Source organism: Ammodytes marinus (genome assembly GCF_949987685.1).
Source record: "Ammodytes marinus genome assembly, chromosome: 10".
In the NCBI taxonomy this organism is placed as follows: domain Eukaryota; kingdom Metazoa; phylum Chordata; class Actinopteri; order Uranoscopiformes; family Ammodytidae; genus Ammodytes; species Ammodytes marinus.
Window position 1 is genome coordinate 12,162,954 of NC_137214.1, and position 20,249 is coordinate 12,183,202.

The window sequence follows — 20,249 nt, forward strand, 5'->3', positions numbered from 1 at the left end:
CCTCGCCGTGCGCGAAGCCAGACGGTTTACATAAATGCATACGTGCGTCGGCACTTCTCCCCACTGGACGTGCTATCAGACCGGGCCGTCCAGGCAAAGTACCGGCTTCCCAGTGCGGAGATCCAACGGCTGATCACTCTGGTGTCTCCACACATCCAGAGCAACCCGCTGCAATGTTGCCTTCAGCCCGGAGATGCAGCCCCTGGCTGCACTGCGTTTTTAGGAACATATCAACCTTTTCTGAGGTCCACCAACCCCAGCCCCTACGTCTTCACCACCAGTCACCAAGCACTGAGCACTAAACCATAAACCCACAACCACCACATCAACTCTCAGGCCTGAAGGCTAAAATAAATAAACAGAACCAGCAGATGTAGGCTACATGTAACGTCCTGCACACTATGATTATTGCTGCAGTGTCCGGGTGCTTTACCTGAAAGTCTGGCACTGGAATGCTGTTGAAAGGGCGCACAATACGCACACGTCACACTTAGATAAATTAAAAATTGTTTATTGAAACCATAAGGGGGAGGGGTTACTCCGCGCTGTCTTTACTGGGCGTCTGCATCATCTGCAACGAAGGGAGATTGATTAGTGAAACCTTCTCACTCTTCCTTTTTGTTTGGTTCTGGAATTCCTGCCACTTCTTCCTCACAGCACGCCAGTCACGCAGGCCACATGGGCTGGAGGGGGACATCTTTTCGGCTATGGCCTGCCTGTTCTTTTTGCCCCTTGTTCCCCCCAATAAAACAGCCCGGTGCTGCCAGACCTCGTCCACTAAGACGCCCATCTCCTCCGCGGTAAACGACAGTGCCCGCTTGTTTCTTTTGCTGCCGCTTTCTTCCATTCTCACATCACATGTGTGTGCCTATATCCACGGGGTATTATGCGCTAATGGGCTTGATTACTACTTTGATACACTTGTTGCCACACACACCCGCACCGACACACTCCCCCTCACACACGATACATGCGTAGCCTAATTCCACCTGTGCGGGTGAGACCACGGGGCGCTGTGTGTGACTTATGCGCCGATAAAGAGGTGGGCGATCGATTCGCCTTGCATCGATTTATTCAGTTTCAGCACCACCGCGGTGGACAGCTCCCACTAAAGAGCTTCTTTCGCTTCATCTTACGGCTTCTCCAAAGAAGGGACTTAAGAAGCCATCTGGGAAACACCCGTATCTTAGCGCTCCTTCTTAGGCGAACCCTTCTTTCGACCCTTCTTTGGTCCCAAAGAACGATCGAATCTGGGAAACGCGGCCAATATCGTTACCCAGTGTGATAAGAGACTCCCAAATAATGAGAAAAAACAACCCACCCCCGCCTCCACCTTTCTCAAAACCTGGCTGTATTCAAAAACCCCAGTCAGATTTGTCTCACCTTGTGATGTCATAAGGAGAGAAGACACGTCCCCTCTACACCAACGTAACTTAGCATTACATCCACCAGTGATAAGCACACCGCCAGATAACCCTGGATCTAACTGGCAGTTGGATTTAGCATAGCTGAAGGTTCTAAAACAAAGCATTCCAGAGAGAGGCTGAACAAAGGAGATTAAGCAATGGCACTGTGAGAAATACAGTATAAAGTTTTCTTGGACACTACACCAATCAGTTTCTAATAGAAGCCCAACGTTTCTGGTAGAACCTGAAAATGACCATAATATGTGACCTTTAAATAGGAGTATTTGTTTGTGACACCATTAAGTGGAATGTATTGTCCCCACTGATTGTCAGTGGCATAACATATCTCCTTATGTCCTACGTCCATATGCTGCATGTGATTATTTTCACACCACCGCTTCGTTTCCCTTGCTTCATGTTCATCTGCTGTTTTGAATCGTTGGCGGACCTTGGCTTCTTTCCAAACTGGCCCACACTAAATGAAACACATGATTTTTTTGGTTCAATGCCATAGCCTATTATTTTTCCCACCTTTTGTCCTCCTCAACACCTCTTGCGAGCACATGTGCGTGCCACAATGGAGCCACACAAACCCTTTGAATAACCAGGAGGCAAATATTCTGACCTCTTTGTGTGTTGTCACCAACAACCTCCATCCCAACTTAGTGAAGAGTGACAAGTTGCCTTATCAAAATAAAAGTAAAATCAGGGTATCTTTAAAAAAGTTCAACATTTGGGATATTGTGCTGATGTTCCTAAAGAAATTCGAACATTTTTACAAAAAATGTAAAAGATGTGTGTTGTGGTGATTTTAAGTACCTCATCATAATCATTAACAACCATACAGTTGCAGACCCCGCCCTACCAATGCCATTATTGTCCTTTCCTCCGGTGACTCTCCCCCCTCCTCCTGGGCTGACGTAGTGAGGATCCTCCGCTGCCCACCACGGTTGTGGGCGAAGACCTGGAGCCGCGTGTATAAAAAGCTTCCCGGTACTCCTTCACGTCACTGCTTCAAGCCGCAGCGACTCGGTCACCAGAGCTAAACCTTTAGCAGAGATAGCAGCAAGCAGGCACCTCTTCGCCGCGCAGGCTAACTCGCTTTGGGCTTAGGTTCGAGATGGAGACCCGTCGGACGGTGAGGAGCTTCAGCGCCCACAACTTCAAGAGTGAGTATACCTGCACTTTGAATGTTTTTGATTTTGTAAATGCATTTCTGTGATTTGGTTGACATTTACACAATTCTTAAGAGTTGAAAGAGCGTGGAACGATCACATTTCAAACTTTAAAATCACACTAATATTTCCATGTTATTCATACCATGGAAAACATTTATGGATTTAAGCTTCTACGCACTGCCCATAGTCCAAAAAAAGGGCAGTGCGTAAAAGCATACCAATATGTCCACATTATTCAGCATACATTTAAACTTAAATCGTCTTTTTCAATTTCGTTGTTTTTAATTTAGAAGGCTGTATATAGATGGATACAGAGTGGAGCATTTTAGCGCACAGATTTGGTAGTGAAGCTCTATAGGGCAAATCAAATTTGAATATGAATGCACGGTATATGATATCGTTTTGTACATAAACGGTCATTTGCAAAACTTGATCAGAGTTGGTCTCTAAATTTGACATAAACTTCCCGATCTAGTCTCATATCTCCTTTACGCACGGGGAGATGTAGACATGACTAATACGCTTATGATGCTGACCTCTACTCCCCGTCTCGTGACGACTTTGGGGTAAATAAGACTTAGGAAGACTCTAGAAAGGTGTCTTATTCCACCTAAAAGCTCCATTTCTTCCTCGGCGTCCAGCCCAGCTAATGGTCCAACGTGTAAATGGGGTCGAGAGGTGAGCCCTTGGAAAATCTTGCACACAGTTGATGAATGGGAACGTCATTATTATTTCATGCACGTATTTTTCCCGTGGTGGCTATAGGCTCCCTTTGTGCGCCGTTATCCGAGCCGTGCCAAGAAGATGTTGCAGTATTGATAAGAACCAAAACCGATCCGGGTCTGGTTGCCGTTTTTTACGCGTGCCCTCCGCATGCATGGCAAACCTCTCAATGGAAACATCCATTTGATAGCCTGAGAACTAGGAAACCGGGTTAATGTAATGCAGAGAGGCACGCATGCTTCCCGTTTTGTGTCTCTTAAAAGGTCTTTATAGTAGATTTTTGTGTGTTTGATTTGATGCATCTATTCTTAATTGCTGAAATCCAGAGTTATGCAACCTTGTCACGACAGCCACTGAGACCTACTGTATGTAATGTGATCAGGTGAATATGAATGGTTGAATAATTTTTGTAATGTTAGCTGGTGAATTATATATGAACCACAAAGTTCCGGGGGCATTCAACAAGTCATGGGTGAGAGCACAGCAGTGGTAAAAACAATCACTGACAAGAACAATAGGTTTGACTGACTGAAAGGCTGGGGCCAAAAGCTGAATTGATCCTCTCTTTCTTTTTCTGCCACGCTTGCACGCACACACACACACACACACACACACACACACACACACACACACACACACACACACACAGGCACCTTTTCCAAACCAGGACTAACTTCCAACAATGACCCTTTTGAATGCTAAGCTGACCTTAATTTGAGAGATAAATAATGTCCTGTGTCTCTGTGTCCTTCTCCAGGTGGACTAACCCTGTGGCTGATTCTATGGCTGGTAGTGGTGAAGCCGGGCGGGGTGTCAGCATGCCCCAGGCTGTGTGTGTGTTACCCCACGCCCATGACGGTCAGCTGCCAGTCCCAGAACCTCACCATAGTGCCCGCCGGTGTGCCGTATGACTCACAGCGGGTTTTCCTGCAGAACAACCGCATCACAGAGCTTCGTGCAGACTCCTTTGGCTTTGAAACGCAGGTAAAAAAAAATGGTTGAGTGTGGGTGTTGTTGTTTTACTGTTGCATGTGTTGAATTAAACAGAAATATTCAGTCCTTTAATGCGCCCTCTCTCTCATCCAATTATTTTCACTTCATGCTGTGCAGGTGCTTTGGCTGTATGGGAACAACATCACGTGGATCGAGGCCGGAGCCTTCAGTAACCTCAGGGAGCTGGAGGAGCTGGATCTGGGCGATAACCCGCTGCAGCGTCTGGAAGGTGGAGCCTTCAGGGGCCTGGAGAGACTGCAGAGCCTGCACATGCATCGCTGCAAGCTGGCTACTCTCCCCCATGACCTCTTCCACAAGCTGTACAGTCTGCAGTTCCTCTATCTGCAGGTAAAGCCAGCATGGCCACACACAGACACAGACACAGACACACATAGATACACATATACACACACATACACATACACAGACACAGTCACACACACACACATATCTGATAGCTGTGCACTAATATGTTCATGTGATGCTTGCAGGAACACATATTTGTGTTGCAGATCTTCTTCATGGACACATTGGTCACTTTACAATTGCCAAGTTGCAAGCTGCACACCCACACACATGAAGACGCTTGTACACTGTGTAGGGACAGTTTAAAGCCGTAATTATAAGTAGAAAAAACTTTGATTGCAGTGAATTTATTATAAATAATGATCAGATTTAGCGAGTGACTGCCAAATCCCCACATGTCCACATAAATGAGTGCGTAATACACAAAAGGCATGTGCCCACACATTTCCTGTCAGCAGCAGTTTTAGCTGCAAGGCGTTTGTAAAAAAAAAATGATCAAACATAACTACTTGAGATAAGATAGAGGCTAATATTACCAGTGGATAGAAAAAAAGAAGAACAAGGCTACAGGCAAGTTCCATGTGCAGTTGGGTTCATTCTTATATCACTCTATTGCTTTTATTAAGAGGTAGTATCGTGCTTACAGAAAAACAAAATTCTTTAAGCTTTATTGATTTTGCACTGTTCCATGGCACTAAATCTTCTTTTGTTTTGACTTTGCTTTAGGACAACCAACTTCATTTTCTTCAGGACGACCTGTTCTCAGATCTGGTTAATCTCACCCATCTCTTCATGCATGGAAACCGCATCCGTGCCCTGTCTGAGAATGCGTTCAGAGGCCTGGTCAACTTGGACCGCCTCCTTCTCCACGACAACCGCATCAGGCAGGTCAACCGCCGGGCTTTCCGTGACCTGGGCCGCCTCACCATCCTCTACCTGTTCAACAACTCCCTGGCCGAGCTGCCGGGCCAGGCCATGAGCGACACCCAGGGCATCCAGTTCCTCCGCCTCAACAACAACCCCTGGTCCTGTGGCTGCGAGGCCCAGCCCCTGTGGGAGTGGTTCCGCAAGGCGCGCATCTCCTCCTCTGACCTCCTGTGCACATCCCCGACCCAACGGCGCGGCCAGGACCTCAGGTTTCTCCGGGAGATGGACTTCGCCCTGTGCCCCGTGCCCGACCCCGGTTCTCTGGCCGGGTCCACCACCACCACCTTCAGCACCAAGACCCGCTGGTGGTTCTCCAAGAACAAGCCCGCGTCTTCATCTAAGAGCCTGTACCAGAAGAGCTCAGAGACGGTGAAGGGCTTCCCTTTCTCCGCTGTCAAGCCTCCCAAAACCCCCAAGGCCGAAAGCTTCTCCTCCAAGTATGAACTGTCTGAGGACGAGGCGGCGCTACCCAAGCTGGACCAGGAAGAGTACTGGGCCAACTACGGCAACGAAGACGCCTCCGTCCGCTGCTTTGAGCTGGAGTGCCCCCCGGGCTATGACAATCCCTCCTCCTCTTCTTTACCCAGCACCCCGACTCTCCTCCACCTCCTCTCCCTATCCCTAGTCACGTTCTCCCTCCACTTTCTTTTCGGCTGAACGTGTCTCTCCTTCACACACCCTTTCTTTTCTCTTCTGATTCCCTCACCCACTGCTTTTTCCAGCTCTTAACACAAATATGGGTCTTGATTCCTTTCAGTCGCCTCCTGTTTGCAGGTGCTACACTGACACAGGAAACAGGTGAGGCAGTATAGGGACGCGCTTTCAAGAGATCAGTTGAAGCAGGACAGGATTTCAATGTTGAAGTAGGTGCTGCTCATTGGTACAGGTTTTAAAAAGCAGGGATCCCATCGAAGAAAGTGACTCTGATGGTGACATCACAAAGGCAAGTAACCTACAACCACTTTAGGAAATGATAGATGCAACACACAGAGAGCTGATGGCTTCTCCAGGTGATTCGTTTTTAAATACCACAGCTGTAAACAACGCAGGCGTTGTAACTTGTCTGCAGCTCTTTTTTATATCAGCTAGGGCTTATCATCCAATCACAGCTAACAATTTCCCACTTGAATGTATTTATTTCATTGTGAAAAGTGGTGATTAAAGACAGCTTGTTTAGTTCTACCAGACATAGGCGAAAGCTGTTGATTAACACAAATAATGAGAGGCATGGGAGAAGAGGAACGACAATCTGGTACAATGTGAGCAGAGTGAGCTTTGGTTATTCGTCCGAGGGCAGAGGAAAAGTTATATTACATCTGCTGCCAGGAGCGATTCTGCTCTCTCCTTCAGATTCAAAATCGTGTGTGATCGAAGAGTTTGCCTGCAAACTGCCACCCACACTTGTACATATCATACATCATCACTGTACATAGTGTACACTCATCGTACACTGCTCTGTATTTTAGACTAGCTGGATTTTTACTATAATTTAGAACTTCTAGGCAAACGAGAGCTTGTGGTGATATAAGAGATACCTACTGTTTATTGTAGATGGAAAGCAAAGAAATGAAATATGATTTTTCGCCCCTTGTGTTCTAGTCTCTTCATCTCTTAGACAACCGAGGCCTTTCCATTGCCAAGAGAAAACTAAAGATTTTTTACAAGATTTAATTATCAGGGTTCACTGTTGTTCTAGCAGAAAACAGATAAAAAAAACAAAAAAGCAAGTCTTTGTGCTCCCGATTCTGATCATTATCTACCAACCAATAACGAAAGACCAGTTTTGATTAGGTCTCTTCTTAAAATGAGTGCCTGTGTATGTGCCTGTCTTTTCTACGTGTATGTCTGTGTGTCTGTTAGTCTAGATGTCCAATATTACAAACAACAAGGTAAAAACAACACCAAGGCTAAATCCTACACAGCCTTGAAGACCTGCCATTGGTCTCCGTCGACGTGACTGTGTGTGTGTGTGTGTGTGTGTGTGTGTGTGTGTGTGTGTGTGTGTGTACAGTATGAGGATTTGTGTTATATTAAACTCTTGTTGACTGTTGATAAATGACCTTTATATAGATAAACTTGCATGTCTCATGGACAAAAAACTGTTTCAAAACTGTACACAACATGAGAATCTGTGTATCTGCTATTTTCCTGTCATTACACATCATAAACTGACCACAAAGACAATCCACTAAATGTAAAACCACCTCTTGCCTTTTCAATGTAAATTTTTATTAGATAACCCTTCCAACTCCACTGTGTGTTTTTGGAAAATGGAATGGGTATTTCAGTAATCAGTTCAAAACACTGCCAGTCAAACCTGATTGGGATCTGCATTTTTCACTGGGGGCCATATGGTCCTTGTCAACCACATATGTTAATAATTCCAAAACAACCAACCTGAACTATGACTGTGAATTTCTGCATAGAACATGAAGGATACTGTGACACTGTATATCTGTATTTTTCCATAGAAAAAGTGCTCAGAAAGTGTTTTTGCTTTATACAAAATAAAGAAATAATCAAATCAGAATTGCATTTTTTGTCAATTGATGCTGCTATGCTATCCACAGAGGGATACAACAAATGGGAAAAAGTGAGTGAGCTTGCACATAAGCACCGACAAGTTAATACATATTGGAAACATTGACTAAGTGATACATTTAGTTTGGGTATCAAAGCATTAATAAGGTGATGACAGTCTTTTGTTGCAGCAATTCATTCACCTAGTCTTTAATCAACTGCCCACTGAGGAAAACTTTTTTACTCTAAAAGCACAGTTAAATAAATGAATTATGAATGGGTTCAGTATCATGAGAGTGTAGTCTTGTATTTTTACATTTACATCCTTGTGCAAATAAGTCAACAGTAAGGAAAAAGTTTGAAAATATAATTTTTTTTATATTGTGTGTGTGTGTGTGTGTGTGTGTGTGTGTGTGTGTGTGTGTGTGTGTGTGTGTGTGTGTGTGTGTGTGTGTGTGTGTGTGTGTGTGTCTGTGTGTGTGTGTGTGTCTGTGTCTGTGTGTCTGTGTACATGAGCAACACTTGTAAGAAATCCATGTGACTGTGTTTGGTGATGATCATCGGACTTGCTGCGTTCACTCCTCGCCCCCCTTGCGTCACTTTTCTCACCATGCGCAGAAGGCAGCTTTATATAGGACCATATACAGAGAGATGGCATAATGAGTTGTTGAGGTGTGTGTTTGTGTGTGTGTGTGAGAGTGTGTGTGTGTAGGAGGGGGGTGGGGGGGGGGGGTATGATTCAGGGAAGGGGCAGAATGGGGATGGAAAATGTGATGTGTCCTGAAATCAGCCCACCCCCTCAACAGATTAGCTCTGATGGTGATGCATACACTCATGCATGTGTTTGCAAGTGCAAAGACACATACACGTGCAAACTCACACACACACACACACACACACACACACACACACACACACACACACACACACACACACACACACACACACAAATTATAAAGTTTATAGAATTTTGGGTGAGTGGCCTTTCATTTGCCAGTTCTCAAAATATCACTTTCACACCTTACTTCTTTCTCACCTTTCATTTAGAAATGTTTATTTCCTCTGCTCTACATATTGTCAGTTAAACTTTAACCACATTTGAGCTCTCTTTACAACAGGTGTATTTCTTCAAGCAGCAAGTTATCTACCATCATCTCAGATAAGTAATTGGGATAAAACATTATAAAAACCATCAAAACAGACATTGGGAAGGATTTTTACCTGCTCCACCATTGTAGGCATACACATTCACCCATCTGTTGCTCTGCGCGTGCACCCGCAGTGAAACGGGTGACGGTTTGTAGCGTTCTCTCTTCTGATTGGTTATTAGTAGTGGGATCACCGAAAAGTTTATTTGCCGATTATATGCAGAGCGGGTGACTGAGAGATCGGCTTTATGAAACGCGCTATACGCGCACACTATATAAGTGATCATTGTATGAATAAAGAGTAATTAAACACTTGTATTAACATAAATAAATCGCCTTACTTCACCTTTAACTTAACTTAATCATCACTTTGGAAGCAGCTCAATCATGTAAAAAAAATCAGGGTGGACCATCAAGAAATACACATCAAAAACTTTAATTGTGATCAATAAAATGTGATTGCCCTTACCATACTTCCAAGTTACTTGCTATGTCATGGCGGAATTGTATAGGCGCTTGCCCTCTATGCCAGTAAACAGCTGCCTGGGTGATCAGCATGGGGCACTATTACTGTTCAGTGCAAACACCCAACCAGGCCATTAGCAGAGAAAACCTCTTTGAAGTCTTCAGACTTTGATGATGTGTGAGGTTATAACGCATTATGCCCACTCATATCCCTTTAACTCTCTACCCTTCTTTTTCTTTACTTTTCTTTCTTTCATGTGTTATGCATTCAATTTGCTGTCACTCAGCCTTTGTACCCCATATCACTCCGGCGCTTCTCTCTCTTGCTGCCTGTCACACAGTCTCCCACCCGTTGGCTTTGCACGTCTTGGCCAAGCCTCTGTGTTGGCGCATATGTGTTGACGTCTTTCCTTTGTGAGCCATTGGCGTGTTCACTGACGTTTGCAGTGACACGTGTCCAGTTTGCAGGAGATGAGCCAATTCACAACCTGACGTCAAGACAGGAGGGAAAGGAAGAGACTGAAAGAGACTTTTAGGGCCATAAAATGTATTAATTCACTGCCACAGCATGTCAGATGTTTACCATGAAATAACAGAATATCAACATTGTCTTTTTTTAACATTATACAAGAGAATACATTCATGCCAACAGTAACAATGCATTCAAAGAGATATCCATATTTGATGACCATCATTTGCAGCACCATTGCACTGACCAGCTCCCTTTGTCCAGCATGTGAACATGAGCCTCGGGGGCAGTGAACCTCTGCTCATGATAACTCACCAAACCGAAGAGTAAGGATAGAGACCCAGGCAAAACAAAGAGATGAAATGTTCCGCTCACTATCTGAACAAATCATCTTGAGGAAACACAGGCTATTTTCACCTAAACAGTGAGACTATGAACTGAGTTTACACTGAGAAAAACAAAGTCCTTTGCTGCTGTGTGTGTCACTGGATAATGCTACCAACAGGGCATCAGCAGGAAACTTTTAAAGTATTTACAAAATGCCAAAAAGCACTACTTTAGGTGAAAAAAAATAGATTGATTTGAACTCATGGGGTATCATTTCATGCTGCTTTTAAAGCTGGAGATTCAAACCCCAGAGGTTAATGTTATTCTTCAAGTACGCCAAAAACATAAAAATTAACCAAATTGTAGCTACCATGGAATCTTTCAATACACAATGTTGTGGCATTAGTACTTTGATCTCAGTTAAAGTTGCAATACAACAAAGTAAAACATTTAATTTATACGTGTAAAAGTCCTTTCTTTAAAATTATACTTAAGTAAAAGAACATAAGCATTTGCAGCACCCATGTTATTCATTTGTTAACACTAATGATCTGCAAACAGATATTATTGTTGTTCACTGACTCCCAACCTGTGGGTCCAGGCTGCAACAAAGCGTCACAAGGTGAGGGGTCATAGGGGATTAATGGAAGGGGAAATAAGTTCTGTCACCAAAAAATGCGTCTTCATGTTTTAGACTTCTATCTCATATTGATCGTTTATTTAATCAGGTTCATGAAATATTGGAACATTTGAACAATTTGTTAAATGTAATTATGTAATACGTTCAGAGGGGACATTACTTTTGATTAAAGTTCGAACTATTTTTATCTGACTGGAGACCCCAACCAGAAAGGGGTATTATTGTGAGAAGAAAGGGTATCTGTCAAGTCTAAAGCTGAATAGAAACTATTAATCATAGTTGTAAAAAGTACAATATTCCTCTTTTTAAATGTAGTGTCAGAAACACACAAAGATGCATAAAAATGGAAATGCTCAATGAAAGAACAAGTAGGCTAACGGTAGAACAGTCTTTAAATGTAGTGTTGTACTTGAGTAAATGAGCACATACTCAAAACCATCATACAATAAATGCCTGGAAACAACACATCTTTCATAATTAATCTAATGCCAATGCACATATTTTATGAATACAAAAATGAGGTCAACTTAAAATTGATAAAAATAGGAATTTCCAGTATATGTGCAGTTTACGTTTTAAAATGACATTGTGTACGGGTTCTATAATTATATGTGACAACCTTATATTATCAAACTCTCCTGCAGTGGTTCCTGCAGAAACTGTAGTACAGTTGATACTTTACTGCTAGTAAGGGACTGTGTAGCAAAGTAAGAACTGACTCTTCCAACTGAGGCACTGTAACTGAGCAAGTCTAACTGAACAATTGTTTATTGAATCTAATATTTCAAATTAATTGAACTTGTTTGAACTAATTATTTATGATTACTTCATTTAACTCCCATATTTAAGACTGCAGGGATCTTGTGTCTAACAGATTTACAATTAAAGGCAAAAGCACGGCAGGATTTTCACAAGCTATCAAGAGAGCTTTAAATAATCAAGATATGAATTCTGAATTTATGAATCAAATATGCTCTATGCTGTTGCTCCTCTGCTTGGTTGTGTGTACACAGAAATATCTTTGTGCGTTCATGAGATCTGTGCATCCGGTGTTGACTCAGATAGAGGAGAGCAGGGTGAAGACAGGGCACATCTGTGCCACAGTCTGTCTGCTCCTCCAACGGTTTGCGCACACAGCTAAAAATACACAGTAGCAGATTAAATAACTCAGTTTAGGATCATAAGAAACAATGAAGATTTGGTGCAGCTTTGTGTCCGGTCCACATTGAGTGAAAGATTGAATCATATGGTAAGAGTAAGAGTGACAGCGTCAAAATGATGAAGTGTGGGCCTTGAGTTTGTTGCTAACAAGAGAACAAAAAGAATGTTGTTCCATGATCATTTGTGAGTCAGCCACACCGCCTCACTCTGAAAGTTTGTATAGCCCATTGTTGGCATTGATGCAGATTGTGACGTCCTTTATACAATTCATTAGTGTGCCCAAAAATATAGCTGCCAGTTCCACGGTGGGGGACATGGGGATTCGGTATTGTCATTCCGGTAACACCATATTTGCTCTTGAATTTGCGGTATTCAAACACATTCTGTCTGTTGCTCCGCAGGGTTTTCTCTCACCGTCAACCTGTTTGTTTTGTATGCTTTCTTTCAGCCATCCCTAATGTCTAAGGATTATGCAAATGATTAGCCGATAAAGGGGCCTGCATTCATCTGTCCCACTGTTTGCAAAAAGATCTTTAGTCAGAATTTCCAGAAGGGAATTGATCTCAAAGTATATTTAACTGAATGGGATGACGCACATATGAGGCTAAAATATAGTCTTCTTCTTCTTTCGTGTAACATCATCAGAGGTCCAACTCAGTGTCCTGTAGCCATGCCCTTGTTTCTGGTCCCAGGTCGAAGAGGCTGGCTTCCGATGGTGGTCTGTCTAGGGGGCAGGTGGTCATGATATGCTCGACTGTTTGTTCAGGGTCACCACACTCGCAGGCTAAATATGGTCTTACTCCCATGATGCTGCCTGTAGGAGGTCCTGACATGTCATCTGTCGTCCAAAAGTGGTTACTTGAAAACTTCCAAATCTCTTACCTTACATGAAGCATTTTGTTTAGTCCTCAATCCAATTACCGGTATGTTAAAATTAGTCCAGTGGCTGCCTTTTTAAAATTATCTGGGGAAGCACACAGAAGGTTATAGTTTTTACAAATAAGTTTTCCTCTTTTCATGCTTTTTGTGAATTATTATTACTCCACAAGACTCTACAAACAACCACTCCGTCACGAGCCCTAACGACAGCACCACAGAAAGAGAAAAAAAATTAAATCTGCGTAGTTATTGCTCAATATGGTTTGGCTGAACACCTCATTGCGCCTAAACCAGTGGTTTGCTTTGTAAATATGCTGATTGTCATTGCCTCCATCACGAGCATCACTTTTGGTGTGAATACACCTTAAGAAGTAAGATGCCGAGCACACTGGTCCGCGCAATTTAGCATGCCATAGTGTTTCCCAGATATATCTATCAAATAAGTAAGAAAGGCCTGCGACACCATCAAAACCTCAACTCTTTACCGTGTTGAGTTAAATTACGCCACAGTCTTAACCCCTACAACTTTTCTCTCCCCAGAACCAAAGACTTTGCTTTGTTTGCCAGATTGTTAGTTGGCACGGTTTGTGCTCAGAATTTAGACTGTGTTTGATCATTTTCTGACATATGATTTTTGTTCTTCATTGAAAAAAAATCAATGCTTTTGTTTTTGTCCGTCTTGTTTTCATCCAATAATTTCACCTCCAGTGCCACCTGTGGACATCCCTCTTATTGCCAAGTTGAGAAAGAAAAACCCACAAAATAAAATCAGTCCTATTCCATTATTCTTAGCTGCGTTTTTTAGGTGACCAGGTCTGCTTTGAACACTAATTTTAAAGAAAACGCTTCTGACCCAGTGGTGGGACAATGAAGAGAATCAATTGGAGCCAAGAGGCATGGGCTGGAACAGAGGCGAGTTCTCTGTCAGGGAGGAACGCTAAAGAAGAGGTCCCTTGGGATCCTGGATCTTGCGCAGGACCTACCAGCAATAGGGGCCAACAAGGCTGTAAAAAGGTCAGAGAGTGAAAAGACTTCAGTTAGGGACTGGAAATACCTGCCCTCCATGTCAATGATGTGTAATAAGCCCCTTGAAGTTGGGCAAGAAGTCCAGTTGCATCAGTTCTCTGATGACTGCAGTTGTCTCCTCAAAAGAGACCACAGGGAGCACAAGGCTTTTCAGATGGGTGCCAGAAGAATCACATTCAGCTCATCACAGGTAAAACCCAGGTGCTGGAGGTGGAATTCTGAAGGTGCAAACACACTCCTACCACAAGTCCTTCATAGCTGCAGCTGACTGTACAATCAACCCTGCTCTCAGTTTGAGGACAAATAGTGTTGCAGGATTTCATTTAAGGATTACTAAGTATGGGTGAGAGAGGCTGGCCAGGGTCCTGCTAAAGCTCTTACAGTTCTAGTTTTATGAAATGATGGATGAGCTGCAGGGACTTGGTGATCGGGGGATCTACAGAGTTTATGTAACACAATATTGAAAAGGGTGACGGTGAAATAAATACATTAATAATAGGCCCAGTAATAATAAAACAACAAAATAATAAAAATATATTTTTTAAATGGTGTGTGTGTGTGTGTGTGTGTTTGTCTTAATAATTTAATTTAGATGTAATAAGTCTATTATCTGCTCCACACTTTGGAGCACAAGGTGGCGGTAGTGCACCAGTAAGCTGGACGTCAAGCGCCGCAAACTAAGAGAAGAAGACCAGTGTTCGACAGACGCGCGAAGGTTTGATAACAGAAATGGCGTCTAAAGCAGGTGGGTGTGCGGCTTCAAAGAATAAATATAAATAGTTATTTAGCAGCTTTACCTGGATGCGATGTCCTGTCAAAATGCATTGTAGTGTGTGTTGTACCACTCGTTACAGAGGTTGTCACGTCTGGTTTAGTTCGCTGCAGGCCAGTTAACATCGGCTAGCGTCTCAGCTATACAGTGAGGCACAGCATCCAAGGTGTGTGTGTGTGTGTGTGTGTGTGTGTGTGTGTGTGTGTGTGTGTGTGTGTGTGTGTGTGTGTGTGTGTGTGTGTGTGTGTGTGTGTGTGTGTGTGTGTGTGTGTGTGTGTGTGTGTGTGTGGGGGGGGGGGGGGGGGGTTATATGATAACATATTTACATCAGACAACTGTTCCATGGGGTATGTCGGCTAAGCTAACTCGCTAGCCGCCCTTTAACCTTAAAAACAGCCCCTGGACGCAGGAAGCGCAAAGCGGAGGTTCTGGCAGAGGAGGAGGAAACATCCGTGGAGGAGGAGAAGAACAGAGATGATGGAGAGGAGAGCCAAAGGGTCGTTATTGAACACTGGTGGGTAATTTGGTACTATCACATTACCCTGTAGTGGAATAAGCACTCATCTACTTGAATTTAAGAAAGCACAAGTGTTATCCTGCATCATAGTGGAGACTAGGGTTGCTGGACGGGTCCCGGGATTTCGGGATTCCCGTGAAATGAGTCAGTCCGGGAGTACCGGAAATTGGCCGCGGGACCCGTCCTCCCGTTTTTTTTTTTTTTTTTCGTTTTTTTTTGAGGGGGGATATTTTTTTTAATAAGCTAAAATGAATAAAACAAAGGCTACACAATATTTTGTGTGAAATGTATTTTTTAGACAGGCAGGCATACGAAATACCAGCGCCTCTACAATACTGAAAGTGCTGTGTCCGAGGAAGAGTCTGATGATACCCAAGAATATGCGTATCAGCCAGAGCCAAGCGAGCAGACGATGACCCAGAGCCTTACTGCACATCTGCAGCAGGCAGTCATTAGCCTCGTTAGAGATGTCGCCGTCTTGCTCAGACCTGCGCAATTATGACGCTCGGCTTGCTGAGCGCACAGCATTTTTGTTGTGCGCTCAGCAAGACGGGCTTCATAGTTGCGCAGGTCTGAGCAAGATGGCTCCAAGTCGAACGAGGCTAATGACTGCATGCAATGTCCCGAGCCAGACCAGAGGTATGGGAATGACCTCCACAAAATAATTTCAAACGAGTTTGCGCTCTTCGAGGCAACCAAAGAGCGACCCAAACACCTGCAGCAGCTCTACTCTGCACTTTCCACCATACAGCCGACGTCCGTGGAAGAAAGAGCGTTCTCGGTGTGCGGTCAGTTCGTGACAAAGCTCAGAAACAGGCTGAGCAGTGTTTCTTGAAGTCACACTTCATGAAAGGAAAGCTGGAAAGTAATCTTGCTTAGCGTGTCAGTTTGAATAGGCTGTTAGTTCTGTCATGTCTTATTTCACACGTTAAGAGCAATCGGTAGTGCATTTTTTGTTATTTGCCTATCCTTTGGAAAATATTCAATTTAAACTGATTTCGTTCATAGAAATAAAAATAGATTGTTTGAAATACATTTGTTCGCCAAACACCGTTTTTTGGCCATGTTTTGATATTGAACCTCTGTGAAACATTTTTCGTATTTTCTTCATAAAAACACCGTTTTCAATAGGCCTATTTAACTTCTGGAAAATATTTTGCCTAATTTGAATGGCTTTTCTTCATGTTATTTAAGTAGAAATAAAACGTGATGTAATATAGCCTTGTTCTGCTGCATTTATTTATCTATTGGCATTGATTTAGTCCCATTAAAGTAGTATTAAAGGGCAATAATGGTTTCAACGGGAAATCCCGGGAAATCCCGTGAGGAGCTCTGAAATCCCGGGATTTGAAAAGGGGCCATTTCGGGAAATTTCAGCAACCCTAGTGGAGACCTCATTCAATAAAGCCTCTTGCCTCTGTTTATAGCTATTGTATTTGTTATTTTGCCTAACATTTTCTTCTAAAATGTAAAAACTGGCAAAGTACTTCAAAGTTGTACTAAAAGGCAGCACTGTGAGCAAATGTACGTAATAGCTTCATCACATGGTGCCACACTCTTGTGGAAGTAAAATGATGGTTGATCCTTTATTTTTCTGGCAGTAAGAGCTGACGAGTGTACGGGCGTCATGCCAGTGAGGTGAAATCTGCCCTCCTGGCTGCCCACCCTGGCCTGACGGTGGTCCTCAACCCTGAGAAACCTCGCAGGAACAGCTTTGAGATCACTCTGTTGGATGGAGGGAAAGGTGAGGAGGAAATCCAAGAAGAACTAGAGAATATAATTCTCAATCAATTGTATTTGGAGACTTACACCTTTTTTTTACCCGTAACATGCCTCAGTTAGTATTATTCATTTATTTTAATCTTCACTTAAGAACAGTTTTTACCTCGTTGATCCTTTGCTTTCATTCTTCACATCACCTGCCAAGACTCCCAGGTCTCATTGGGCATTATACTGTATGTGCCCTGTGTTAGATGCGTTACTCAAGTTGAATATCAATATAAGTGGTCTTGTAACCGTTCAATTTATCTGCTTTCCTCCCAATGTTTTTGTAACTCGTCTTGAATATCATTGCTAATCTTCTTTATTCTTCCTTCAAATGACTCTGTCACCTCCCTACCATCCCCTTCCCTAAAGAAACATCTCTGTGGACTGGAATAAAGAAGGGACCGCCACGCAAGCTGAAGTTTCCTCCACCTGATGTTATAGTTGCTGAACTAAAGGAGGCTCTGAAGGCCGAGTAGACTGCCACTGAAGGTTTGTCATTTTAAAGCTGTCAGAATTAATTATATTATAGGGCCCGACTGATTTATCGGCCGATTATTGCATATTTCGGAATTATCTGCTTCGGCCGTTTTTTTGCCGATTTATTATTTTTTTTATTTTCTCTCAAGCAATCATGTGTGAAATGCATTGCTGCCCTGGAGGTAGCCTAAATGAATAGCATTAAGGCTATAGCCTATTTACATCAGCAGCAGGTGTGTTGTAATACATTGGATTAATTTACACTTGACAGTTCCCCCTGCAACCAATAGCAGAGGCATTGGTCATCGCTTACGAAAAATTCACTGTGTTAGTTTACCTCAGAGTGGTGGCCTGTGGGCAGAAACTGTTCTTTATCTGATACTTGTGATTGTTATGTTGCGCCCAGCAGAGGGGATATAGAAAATGTTGTATCCAGGGTTTGAAGGTTCTACAATTACATTAAATATTTAAATGTACTTCTATGAAGTTGCTTTAGTTTCAGTCTTGCTTTGCAATGTGTTTTGGGGATAATGTGTATTGATCACGCTGTAACTAGAGTACAAAACCTACCATAAACCGCATACTAAATTGATCTACTTTGCAAGACCCCAATTTTCTTTCATATTCTTACGTCATTTTAGTATGATCATAATTGGGTCTCAAATTGTGTTCATAATGATCTTAATTGTATCTTGTTGAAACCTGCAGAAATCCTGTCACTGTTCCCTTGACTTTTTTTTCTCCCCAGCACCATGTGTCGTAAGATAATCTTGGATCTTATTTTTGCTTTTTATGAGTCACCTGCCAAGAGAAGACTTGAACCGCTTGTCAGTCGATCTTATTTCATAACAAAAGTCTTCTTTTTGGCCCAGAGTTTGCGTACATGGTGTTACGGCCGGCCATCCCAGGCTCTTTCAGCCGGCCAGTAAACATTAAAAGTAACCCAGACAGAACCAAGAATCCAAGTAATAAGGTGATTTATTAGAAAACAAACCCACAACACAACTCGAGCAGGAGGCTGCAAAAGAAAAAGGGTAAACGGGAGGAAGACCTGGGGAGGCACAGTTGGACCACAGTATTGCCCAGGCCTTCCTCCAACTAAACTATAACCCCGGCCCCTCTAAACTACGAGCAAAGTAAAATAATACAACCTAGCAGCCCCCCATAAGTAAACCAACCATAAACTAAAGAAACCACAATCAAGCAGCAGCAGGTCAGCAGCACACCGTCCAGTCAGGCAGGCAGAGAGAGTGGCTGTGTCTTGATTCAGAGACCACGCACTTGGTAGGACGCAGTCTCGCGGTCTATGAAGGCTATAGCCTATGAAGGCCGGTTTTAAGGCCGGTTTTAAGGCCAACGAGCCTTGTTAAACGAGACGGTCTCCGCAGGTCTCCGTTTACGAGCATTTCCGGTTTACGTAACAAGCCGTTACCTTGCGTGACGACTCGCCGCTCCTGTGCTGCCTAGCAACCCTGATTGCTGCCAACGGAGACAGCCCTGTCAGCGGAGGAAAAAAGAAAAATAAGTTGTCTACCAGACGAAAAGAAAAAAAAGTACAAGAAAAAAAGAAAGGAAGATAAAAGTTAAGAAGATGGAGCAACACGTTGCTGTTTTGTTATTTTTTATTTTATTTTATGCAATCTCTGAAAAAAACGCAATGAATCTTGGGATATGTTGGGCCACGAAGGATACATCTGATGCAGCCTTCAAAACTGCTTCAAAACCGTGAAACGAAGGCTGCATTTCACGACCGCATATGAGGAGCCTTGCAAGGAGCCTTGCAAATGGGACAGCCTTTGCGCGCCGCTATGACGCAATCGGTCTTCAAATGCAGCCTACGAGGCCGGTTCCAAGACCGCAACCCCTGAATCAAGACACAGCCAGTGAGCCAGCCGCCCAGGCCACGCCTTTAAGCTCTGCATGATTGGGAGCACCTGCCCCCAATCAGGCCCCAGAACACCTGAGAGAGAGAATGTGAAGGAGGCAAGAGGAGGGAGGAGAAAACAAGGCGGGAGCCGTAACACATGGTCAAATGCCAATTCCTGCAATTGTGTGGGCTCATGTTTTAATCAAATGCATGCAATCCGTGTTATTCATCTCAAGTCATGACTGTACTGCTGGGTGAGACCAGTAGCCTCATGGGTAACTACTAGGGCTACCAATGTTTAATACAGAAATTTGTCTTGTCTTGTCTTACATGCAGCTGAGAGTTCAGGAGATGTGATCCATGGAGGCAGAATGATGAGGAGTGACTAATGGGATGTTCTCAGTCCCTCCTCTGATGATAGAAGCTCCAGCAGCTCTCATATCCTGGATTCATGGTGACACCTAGTGGCGCTTCTTAGAGCCTTTACATTTCTCTGATATACCACCTGCTTATCTTTTGTATTACAAGTGTTTCCTCAATTTCCCTGTGCTTTTATATCTGTTTTTTTGGTAAATAAAGACTTTTGTTTCTTAATTATTATGTGAGTGTTTTATTTTATTTTGTATTATAATTCTCAAAGCAGTTGCACATGGTGTTTGATATCTGTAATCTCAGCAATGA

General features: G+C 43.3%; 2 protein-coding genes across 2 annotated transcripts; both read left to right on the forward strand.

Annotated features, from left to right (window-relative positions):
- Positions 1–2,526: 2,526 nt before the first annotated feature.
- Positions 2,527–6,190, forward strand: LOC307256241 (reticulon-4 receptor-like 2; the record flags this gene model as incomplete). The annotated part of the gene is made up of 4 exons (XM_080035145.1): positions 2,527–2,575; positions 4,065–4,291; positions 4,418–4,648; positions 5,333–6,190. The coding sequence occupies 4 exons, from the start codon at positions 2,527–2,529 to the stop codon at positions 6,188–6,190; spliced, it is 1,365 nt and encodes a 454-aa protein (XP_079891271.1).
- Positions 6,191–14,897: 8,707 nt separating this feature from the next.
- LOC307256818 (selenoprotein H-like) lies at positions 14,898–20,162 on the forward strand (the record flags this gene model as incomplete). Its single annotated transcript, XM_080035922.1, has 5 exons — positions 14,898–14,913; positions 15,337–15,454; positions 17,059–17,201; positions 17,594–17,713; positions 19,905–20,162. The coding sequence occupies 4 exons, from the start codon at positions 14,898–14,900 to the stop codon at positions 17,698–17,700; spliced, it is 384 nt and encodes a 127-aa protein (XP_079892048.1). The 3' UTR covers positions 17,701–17,713; positions 19,905–20,162.
- Positions 20,163–20,249: the final 87 nt, after the last annotated feature.